This window comes from Leptosomus discolor, chromosome Z, assembly GCF_034619465.1.
Source record: "Leptosomus discolor isolate bLepDis1 chromosome Z, bLepDis1.hap2, whole genome shotgun sequence".
Lineage (NCBI taxonomy): Eukaryota > Metazoa > Chordata > Aves > Leptosomiformes > Leptosomidae > Leptosomus > Leptosomus discolor.
This window is the reverse complement of record NC_141419.1, coordinates 66,114,503-66,125,432: the sequence shown is the minus strand read 5'-3', so window position 1 is coordinate 66,125,432 and position 10,930 is coordinate 66,114,503. Positions and strand designations below refer to the sequence as shown.

At 45.2% G+C, this 10,930-nt stretch overlaps 1 protein-coding gene across 1 annotated transcript; it reads right to left on the bottom strand.

The window, feature by feature from the left end:
* Positions 1-5,401: 5,401 nt before the first annotated feature.
* Positions 5,402-6,390, bottom strand: MED18 (mediator complex subunit 18). The gene is made up of 2 exons (XM_086479986.1): positions 6,310-6,390; positions 5,402-6,069 (listed from the first exon to the last, which is right to left on the bottom strand). The coding sequence occupies exons 1-2, from the start codon at positions 6,380-6,382 to the stop codon at positions 5,516-5,518; spliced, it is 627 nt and encodes a 208-aa protein (XP_086336112.1). The 5' UTR covers positions 6,383-6,390; the 3' UTR covers positions 5,402-5,515.
* Positions 6,391-10,930: the final 4,540 nt, after the last annotated feature.

Genomic DNA, 10,930 nt, shown 5'->3' with positions numbered 1-10,930 from the left:
CTTCTATTGTATTTTTTAGTTACGTGCTACAGAATTTTTGTTATTAAACATGATCCAGAAGTATCTAGGAAAATTCTATATGAGAGGGCAAGAGACTGCCTGAAAGCTAGAAGTCAGCTGTCCATGCTGTATGTGGACTACTTTCTTGCATGATAGCCAGGGCTTTCCTGAAGCTGTGAGAAGGTACACTATAATATTTATTGAAGTAATTTGGAGAACATAAGACAACATTCCCAGTCTAGAATGAGGATGAGTACATTATTCTGCATGTGTGTTCCTCATCTTAATAAAGCCATGCTATGAGGTTCATGTAGAAAATTATTTGCCTGTTGATCAAAAACCATCAGAGCTATAAGGATGCATAGTTCTTACTGGAAAGTTCCCTTTAGTTGCTGTGAGAATTTAAATGTCAGATATTTGGGACATGCTCATTAGGAGAGGACTGTGGCAGACTGGTACTGACTTCCAGGTCTTTTATCCGTGTCCTGTAGTTGGAAACTCTTCAGAGGCTGCTTGGTGACTCACTAACCTGTGTATCTTGAGAAAAAGGTTTCAGATCTAATTTTTCAAAAGAAAGCTGAAAGTCTTATTTGATATAGTGTGGTAGGTGCCTGAAAATAAATATAATACAGTAACTTAATGGAGATTTGGTAAATGATTAAATGTTACCTGCACAGTGTTGAAAAACTTCAACTGTTCGTCTTCTCTGTAGAGATGAAATCATACATAACACGTGATTACACATGCATGCAGATTTCATGCTCCATAACTCTTCCCTTTTTATTTGCCTTTCTCTAATGGTGTGCATGGAATATGCCTTATTACAGAGTTACTCTGTTAATTTGAATATGTAGAAAAGTGCCTATATGGTAGTGCTAGTAAGGCAAATAAGATGAAAATTTGTACATGTTTACTACATCACCAGTGAGCATTTTATATAGTGATGTTAAAAAAAAAATCTTATACCTCAAATGTATTTCATCTTTTTACAGTCAACCAAGCAATGGTTCATTCCACCATAGCCACTGATGGGAACTTTAAAAAAAAAAAAAAAAAAATCCAGAATATAAAGAATTTAACTCCTTATTTGCCGTTTCTGGTAATTGTTGGAACACAGGCGAGTTTATTAATTTAATTGGATAGCTTTATTTTACAAAGGTATGGAAAGTTTACAAAGCAGTATATAAACTTATATCATTAGTTGCATTTGCACTAAATGTGATGTACTTTTGCGATTTATTCTGTAAATAAAATTACACTACAGATACTATTTGTAAAGAATACATTTTACTTTTAGATAAAGGCACTGGTACTTCACTACAGCTAGCCCTGCCCAATCAGAGTTGTAAGAGGCTTCTTAAAGAATATGGAAAGAGTTGCAAGATTGAGGAATTGGTATTAATTGACCTCTTTAAAAACAAATTTAAAAAAAAGGCAGTTCTCTGTAGCCCTGTCAGATTGTCCTTGTGCAAGTAGCCATTAGATCCTTTCTTCTAGAAGGGATCTTGCTTCTATGGTTTTACAAAACTTGCCCTGTCTCTTGAGCCTGTCTCTGTTCTCAGTCACTGCCACCTGTCTGTGCGCTCAGAGTTCACTTCTTCCCGTTCGTAGGTTGGTAGTACTTACTTACACAGCAGTGGTCGTCTTTGCAGAAGCAGCTCCTGACTCTAGAATGGGTGTTTTTACAAGCTGAGCCAATTTGAAGGGCTGAGAACACAGCTATCTTCTCCATCAGATATTGTTTCTGTATATCTGTGTCCGTTTGGAGAATTTGGACATTGCCAAACCAGATCTGAAGTAAATGACTTGATAGAACTTGTATTGGGAATGAGGATGAGGTGGTCATTGTTATGCTGTGTGAGAACCTAAGCATCTTACTTTGACAAATTTATCTGTGAAAAATCTGATGCACTTTGGAAAATAAAATAATAAAAATTACTTAATTGGGCTGAGCTGGCTTATCTGAAGTTGTGCAGATTCTCTTTAACCAGATTGTCCACCTGTATTTTTGTCAAGTTGTACAGATAACGCTGTATTTGAATTCCCACTGTTCATCTACAGACTTAAAACATGAATCATATTTTTGAGTACTTCTGAGTGTGTAGAGTGTAACTGTTTGTTCTATAATAGCTTTATGATCCTAATGATAAGTTTTAAAAATTAAAAGAAGTTAGCTCTTCCATGTTACAATCACAAATTTAAACCCAGTATTTAAAAGTGAAAAGTATTAAAAAATATGAAGAAAAACCCTGGTTTGTAGTTATTTTTAACTTTCAGTCTTTTAAAGAAACCTATTTAAAACATTTTACCTATTAACCAACCTTTGGATCATGGATAAAGTTATATACAGTATTATAAATGTATGGAAAACATTTAACAGGGGAGCAGTTTGCTTGTGTTACTGAGGCTACTGAGATGAAAACTTGAAAGCCACATCAGTTTACATATCGAAAAGCTCATTTTGTGCTAGCATATCAGAGGCATACAATCATAGAACATAGTCTTAATATAGAGCACCTCCAAAGTATTTCAGCTCTTGTCTTTGTTAGCACAGAACCAACATCATTACAGGAGTTTCCATGGGAAGAATAGAGATACGGGACTGAAAAGTGCCACAGGGCAAACGTGTGGCTTCTCCTAAAGTATGAAGAATTTTTAAGAACTGAGATCAAGTTCTGTAGAGCAAACTTACAGAAGAAAACTTTCCTTAAGCTCAGCTGCCTCAGGCCTTGGGTAATACACGGCAACAGAGTCCTGAGGTAAACCCTGCCCTTGAAAAACACAGCTATTGTAGCTGGCAAAAAGAAATCCCCCTAAAATAAAATTTAAAAAATACAGTCACGTTCTTGGTCCCATAAGTTATGCCTGTAATTTAAAAAATACGTACTTTCCAGTGAGGAGAGGTTGAGCATTTCTGTAGCTGTCTGTATAACTACAATATAATTTGACCTTAGATAAAATGAATGATAATTAGTTAGGGTTATGCCATGCAATTTACCAGTATTGTTGATTACCCTTACTAATAGTATTGCTATTATCCTTAGTCTTCAGCTACAAAAGCAGTTTCATAGGAGGAGAAAAATGTATTTCATTAGATAAAAGAAAGGGATACTCTGAGCATTAGATGCTGAAAGTGTCCATTTTAAGTTTTTATGTTCCACATTAACATAAGGAAAAACTTTTTCACTGTGAGGGTGACAGAACACTGGAAGAGGCTGCCCAGAGAGGCTGTGGAGGCTCCTTCTCTGGAGACATTCAAAACCTGCCTGGACTTGTTCCTGTGTGATCTACTCTAGGTGGTCCTGCTCTGGCAGGGGGGTTGGACTAGATGATCTTGAGGTCCCTTCCAACCCCTAACATTCTGTGATTTTTCTTCAGCTGTAACCCGTGGTACAGTAAGCTTTTTTTCTCTGTACACCTGCCTCTTCTATGCATAGACTACAGCTAGAATAAGGAAGGCTGGTAATGTGGATTGCTGTAATTTTTAAGGTTTAAACTCATTCTCCTTAAAAAGAACTATTTTAAGTGATCATTTTTATTTTTGAGAACTTTGACCAAGCAATAGTCAGACCTGTTGGCATCTAAAGTGTAAAAACTTCTTTTCAATTAGGAACTCTCCATTCAGTCTCCACTTGCTTGAGCTGGTCTGCCTGAAATTTCAAGTGGGATTTTCCTGTCTATCACAATTACCTTAACATCAACACTCTGTGATTTGTTTGCCCCTCCACTTAAACATGGAGGGCAGTTACCCAGGGAGTTCCTTTCAGATGCACCAGGAAGGACCTGCGTACTGTTTTCTGTGTGTCTGTACTTAGGAGTACCTACCCCTTGAACAGCTGGCTTACAGCTCTAAACTTCTCTGACCCATTGGACTTTGGTTCTAAAATTCCGGAAGTCTGTAGCAAGCGATTCCTCGCCAGTGTTACCATGGCAGGGTATGACAACAGCCCTGAGGATTCCCACCTGCCAAGGTGTGACAGCAACCGAATCACAGAGCAGCCCAGCAAGTTCAGCTCCCGGGTACAGGCAGAGCATGGGACCTACCTACCCCTCACCCCCTGGGAAGTTACACCCTCTTGACAGCATCCTAAAGAATTCCAGTCTCTTGGGATATGTGCTGTCCGGTGAGGGTGAGTCATGCCCGAGTACAAACAAAAGAATTGTAGGTGTGTCCCTACCCTCCAGAAAACACTCCCAGTCTAGGTGACTGCACAGGTCACCTCGTTGCTCATCCCCTGTTGGAAATCACTGCTGTGTGTTCAGCGTCTCATGGCGTTTCCCAGCTGCTGTTTCAGTGCTCAGCTGTCCCCACACCCCCTGCACAGAGCCTGCATCAGTGGAACACTTGAGATGCTGCCCTCAGTGAGCACGGCCCCAGTTCTCCGGGCTTATCCTGTCCAAACTCCAGTGTTGGAAAATGTAGCTGTTAACTTACAAGGCTTTTTTTGAAGGTTTTTGTGGGAGTGGTCTTTGCCTGCAGTTATTAGGGTTGTGTGGTGCCAAAGGGTGGCAGTATCTCCAATGGAGGTCAGTGTATTTCAGTAATGGGTAAAATGCTTAGCTTCTGTAAGGAATCTGAGAAATGTAAGTAAGTAAGCTGCTTTACCCTGGTTGTTTTTCCAACCTTTTTTTTTGTTTCAACCTAATTCTCAAACCTAATTCAAATATTGAAACATAGGGAGCGTAAGTAACCATCCTACTATCAAGAGAGGTGCTAAACAAAATTATCACTAGTTCAGTTAGCATCTGTACGATGCTCTTAATTGTTTAATGTGTCTGTTTTCAAAATTGCTGTCAGGTCTAATAGTAAAAAATGCCACGCAAGTTACTGCTTTCTCATTAACTCAAGACTGCTGTGCCCAACTTAAGTGAAAAAGATGGAATAGAATTAAAAGATCTGAAGACATATTGCAATTGTAATACCGCTAAATTGTTTTCCAATTTAACATTGGTTATATCAGAAACAGGTTCACAAAAGTATCTTGGGTCCTGGCTGTTTCCATTACATAAGCTATTACTTCAGCATTCTGTTGTAAATAGGTGTATGCTTGTATACCGTTAAACAGCACCTCCTGCGTTAAAGGGTATTAACTTCATGCATTACTTAAAAAAGGATGACAGAGTACAATACATGAATGGTGCTTTTAAAAAAAAAAACCAAAAACCAAGCAAGCAGCACCGGGATATGTGTACACAACAAGAACAAATTCAAGTCTGATATTTTTGGATGGCATGGCAATATGCTTTCTAACAGGTATCTCCCCAACAGGAGAAGGAAAACTACCAATGTTAGCATTTACTGATGTTTTGAATAGTATTAATTTAAGAAGTACCCAGTTTTGCTCACATCCCCAAGTGAAGGAAAAAACACTCTGTAACTGGAATTGCCAAAACACCGGTACATAGTCCTTTATTGCCCTTTCCCAGCTTTGATTTGCCCTCAAAAGGCATTTTAGAAAAACACCCTCTTCAGCACCACTAACTGAACCAACACCTTAAGTGCCCAGCTTTTCAATCACATTAGCCTTTTAGGGTCAATTTTTTCCAGGTGCACTAGAGGCTTCAGTTGCTCAGCAAAGTTCCTCATGTCATCAGAAACGACGTCCTGTCCTGCCGGCGCTACCACATTGAGCTCCACCAGGTAGGAGAGGGAGAGTGGCTCAATGCTCTCTGTGTTTCCTGGCATTAGGATGCGGAAGATCTTGTACACCACGATTTTCATGATGCCCTTGCGGAACACGTGCCCTTTGGCCACAAACTCGTGGTCCATGCGGAAGCCCATCTCCACCAGAAAGTCCGTCAGGTTGTCCGAAGTAGCAATGTCCACGCAGTTGCGCACCAGCGCGTGGCGGTTCTTGTCGCCTATTTCTGGCTGGCCCAGGTAGCGCAAATGCCAGGGCATCCCGCTCTTGTCCATCGACCGCCGCGCCCGCAGCACGAAGGGGCTGGCCTGCTGCCCCTTCAGCAGGAACACCATCTCGTGGTCCAGAAAGGTCTCCGGCTCCATGTTGTCGCACAGGCCGCGCAGGCGGTGCAGCAGGCTCTCCAGGCTCTGGTCCAAAACGCTTCCTGCGGCGGGCGGAGACAGCGCCTCAGTCACCCTTCCCCTCCCCGGTCAGCGGGGCCTTCCTCACAGCGCGGCCCACCGCAGGCCCCCCCTCAGCCCGCTTTGCGTCTGCCTCCCGCCCCGACCCCCCTCAGGCCCAGCTCCCCGGGGGCCGCCCCTCGGCCCAGGCGCCAGCAGCCGGCAGGCCCGCGGCCCGCCGGGCGCTCTCCGCGGCGGCAGGAGGGAGCCCACCTGCCCCTTACCTTGCAGCAGGTACTCCATCATGTTGATGGTGCCGCCCGTGACGGGCATCATGGTAACGGGGGGCGCCTCCATGGCGCAGGCCGCGGCGCTCGGAGACGGGCGGGGGGCTGAGGGCGAGCGGCGGCGGCGGCGGGAGCGGCGCGAAGGCGATGGGGGCGGCAGCGCCCCCTGGCGGCCTGGCGGCGCCGCGCTGGCCCCGCCCGCTGAGGCCCGGAGGTCTCGGCCGGGCCTCCCGCCGCGGGCCGCCCCGGGGCCGGCGGGTTACGCGAGGCTGCGGGCGGGGGGCCCGCGGGGACGCCTCGCCTCAGCGGGGGTGGCCTCGGCGGCGGGAGCGGGAGGGAGGCCGGCGGGCGGGGCCGGCCCTGTGGGGTCACCGCCGCCTCAGCCGAGCTGTGGGCAGCGGACGGGCTATCGGGGCAGCGGGAGCCGCCCCCGCCGTAGTCGTCCCTGCAGCGCCTCCCCTCTGTTTTCTTGCGCAGTGAAATTTTGTGTAAAACCTTCAGAAACACCGCGTTTTGTCCCTTTGCTGACTGCCGGTCGGTCGGTCCGCGTCGGTCCGCTGGTCTGCGAAAGGGTGCAGGGGCGGAGGGGGCAGGGCGCCGAAATGGCCGGTTTTCGGGCACCTGCGGCCGTTCGGGTAAGAAAGCGCTGTCGGGGGTGCAAGGGGAAGGGCACGTCGGATCGGAGAGGCTGGAATCCAGCCTGTCGTGTTCCTCCTCCGGGCCGGCAGGTTTTGCACTGTGTCTAGGCAGAAAAGCCTCCGTTTTCAAGAAGCAGCAGAAATGCCTGGTATGTATCTGTTAAATTTGGTCCTGCAGACCCCAAAACTAGAGTTACAAATTCGTTTTTTTCCTGAGCTGTTTTTATAACAAGCGCTCATGCCGTGTGGAAAGTAAGAACAGGTCTTACCAGGAGCACCTGAGGGAACTGGGGCTTTTTCCTAGAGGAGGCTGAGGGGAGACCTTATCGCTCTCTACAACTGCCTGAAAGGAGGCTGTAGTGAGGTGGGGGTCCGTCTTTTCTCCCAATTAACTAGTGATAGGACGAGAAGAAATGGCCTCAAGCTGTGTCAGGGGAGGTTTAGACTGGACATTACGAAAAATTTCTGTACTGAAAGAGTGGTCAAACATTGGAACAGGCCGCCCAGGGAAGTGGTGGAGTCACCATCCCTGGAGGTGTTAAGAAAAACATGTAGATGTGGCAGGTGTAGACATGGTTTAGTGGGCATGGGGGTGTTGGGTTGACGGTTGGAATTGACCTCAGAGGTTTATTCCAACCTAATGATTCTATGATTCTAAACAGTATGTCTGTCTTTCCTTTATCGGTATCCCTACCTGTGTAGAGGTGTCCCCATCTCCCCCAAATAAATTATATAAATATTAGCATGAGCCAGACACCTGCAGATGAGCAGTGGCATAGGTGTACTTTCCCAGGGCAGTAATAATTTCTTTCAGCCATGATGTATCAGAGCTAGCTTGGAGTACAGCCACGCAGCTGAACTGGCATGACTTCAGGGTCACAGTGCAACCTAGGAGACTGTTGCTGGAGCTGCCACAGGGCCTACACACTGCGTGTACTTCCCTGCTTGTGGGCGAGGCCTGAAATAAAGGAAGAAAATAGTCTGCAGAAGGTTTTGTTAATGGTTTAAAAGGTTCTTTACGCTTCTAAGAGTAGCACCTAGGTTTTGTCTTGCATACAGATCGGCTTTACTTAATGTGGTTGTAATGCGGTTAGAATGAAATAATATATATTGAGAAAGATACCTAGGAAAAGTGAAAACAAGTAAAAAATGCACCTCAGTGTTTCACCAGGAATAGTTTCTGAGGTTCACTTCCTTCTATGGTGATACAGATTATCTCTTCTGCCTAGCTGAGGTGCATGGTAGCACATAGTTAGTATGAATGCCTAAGAGGATGACTGCTTTTCTGGTTTGAAATCAAATTCTTTTAAATTCCCCAGTTACAGCCACCTCAAGTAGCTCTGCCCGTAGTCTGAGGAGCTGTGCAATAGTGCAACACAGAAAACAAACATCACCCCAAACTGGGCAAACCCCTTGTAGACATGCACAAAATAGGTGAGCAAAAGTGGCTTCCCCTGCCCCCAAAACATCTCCAAATCCCCTCACCAGTCATGTAAAAGACAGCAACGACCCAGTTCTGAAGCTGCTGAGCTGCTTGTCCCTGTGGGCTTGGAGGCTCTATAGTGCACCTCCATACCTTAAAGGTTATCTGAAGAAGAACATTTTTCAGCAGTTGTTGAAGACAAGACGCAGCAGACACAAAAGACAGTTTGTCAGGCAGATGGAGGAGGTGGAGAGACACAAGAGATAGAAATGGAGGGTAAACATGTTATTCCCCGCCACCTGCCTAAGCTCTGTTCAACGCCCTTTAAAACCTTTCTTCTACATCCGGCTGTGTCGGGGAAACAAGATGCCCGTGCAGGGCCAGGCCTTTCTCTCAGCCCTGTGCCACCACCTTTCACGTGCACAGAGCAGAGCCCTGCCTGCAGAGCTCCTGTAGGGAAGCGTCTGGTGAAATGCGTGATCCAGCCACAATTGCACATGGAAATAACAAAAGAAACAGTAGGGAGGGTCAGTTAGACATAAACTGGAGGTAAAGGGTTTTTTCTTCCCTGTTACTAAAACATTATTATTTTTCTCACTCATCTTACAGGCTTTGGGTCCATATCCCCATTTTGTCACTGTTATTAATCAAAATTGCTTTCAGGCTAAGCGAGCAGCACTCTCCATTCAGTGGTGGTGAATTAATAGCAAAAAGCCTTCCACCCCACAACCTGTGTGCAAGCTTGTTGAAATTAATTATGCCAGTTATGTAATAGGCAATTTATATAATCGGTTCACTGCATAATTTACATTTTTTAAAGTTGTTGACAGACTTTCAAGGCTAGGATTACTCATTAAGTGATTTTCTGTCTTAACAGGTAACTCAAAGATGTTGCGTTGTTCTTAGCCATTTCACTGCAAGCAATGATGTGTCAACAGCTGAGGGACTATCTTAAATAATGGGACAACATAAGCTTACAGCACAAAGACAGAGAGAGAAGACAACAAACATCAGGTAATTGATGAATTATTACCAGTCTCAGGATAATACACATTATGATTTATTCTTCTCCACCTTGTGAAGCAGGAAGATTTTTCAAGTGAGAGAGTTCAGTGAGCTGGCCAGCCTGGTGGCTTCTAGACTTGGCCCTGCTCCTAAACTGGTATCACCAAAGCAAAAACTAAAGTTGTGTGGTTTTCTGTTATGTGACTCTGTTCCCTGGTTTTAAATGACAGATTTAAGGTGCTTTGTTAAATACTAAAAGACATTACTGTGAGAACATTTCTTTAGTAAGTGTCCAACTCTTTAGACTTGCTTACCCAGAAACAATTTTCAAATGGTAAAGCCAAGATTATTCATCAAAAAGTGCAATTCTGTTTAGCCAGAAACTGCCAACAGTGGTCTCTCTCCGTATGCCTGATAGACCTGCCCATTTTTTTCACTAATGAAGCATTCTTTTAGAGCAAATATTCCCAAAAGTTGAACTACTTTTAGCTGGTTTAGTGTTGTTAAGCTGGGCCAGCTCACGGAGAGCTATGCCAGCTCTCACATACGAGAGAAGGGGAATGAGCTGCACTGCTGTGTGTACTATTACACCAGTACTTGGCTTGTTTCAAGTACCTTTTTAAAAAAAGTTTTATCCTTGGCAGCATGGTTCCACCCAAGCACAGTGTAGAAAGCAGGCTTGATTGGGTTCGGGCTATGGGCGGAACGCTGATGGAGCAATCAGTGCTGGGCAAAAGAAGGTAGCAACATTACCCACTTGGTTCCAGGGTGAAGTAAGGTTTTCAGGGCAACTTTAGATGGTGACTGCCTCTTGGAAGACCGTGTGTCTGAGATGATGGTGGGTTGATGATGATGCAGCCTGTGGCGTACACGTACTGTAGGATTGCTTTCCATTTGTTCTTGGAGACCAGCGTTTCATTACAGGGGAAGCGAGAAGCAATTTGGCAAACCATGTTGTGGCACGAGGCGCAGAGCTGGAAGCTACAGACCTATGTGACTAGTCTTGCTCTGAGCTTGGTAAACTTGCCTAAGTCTGGTCTTTCACCCAGTGGTCCTAGGAGAGACTGGTCATTGGCGTAATTTTTACAGCACGGTTCTTTCATCCTGGTGTTCTAGCAGGTGAAAGTGGACGGACCTTGTGCAATTCTTCTCCAGGAGAATGAAGTAGGTAAGGAAGAAATTCTTCACTGTGAGGGTGGTGAGGCACTGGCACAGGTTGCCCAGAGAAGCTGTGGCTGCCCCCTCCCTGGCAGTGTTCAAGGCCAGGCTGGATGGGGCTTTGAGCAACCTGGTCTGGTGGGAGGTGTCCCTGCCCATGGCAGGGGGGTTGGAACTAGGTGATGTTTAAGGTCCCTTCCAACCCAAACCATTCTATGGTTCTACTAGCTAGTCTTTACTTGGCTGTTGGATCTCAGCAGATACGGATGCCAAGATCCAGATTTTCCTCTTTGTACAGGCTCTGGCTGGGGTGGAATCAATTGTCTTCATGGCAGCCTGTATCGGGCTGTGTTTTGGGTTTGTGATTAACAGTGCTGGTAACGCACGAGTGTTT

Excerpts from the sequence above, each read along its gene's own strand:
- MED18 (XM_086479986.1), bottom strand. The coding sequence starts at position 6,382 with ATGGAGGCGCCCCCCGTTACCATGATGCCCGTCACGGGCGGCACCATC. Across the intron at positions 6,070-6,309 it reads GATGGAGTACCTGCTGCAAG|GAAGCGTTTTGGACCAGAGC; the intron begins GTAAGGGGCAGG and ends CGCCCGCCGCAG.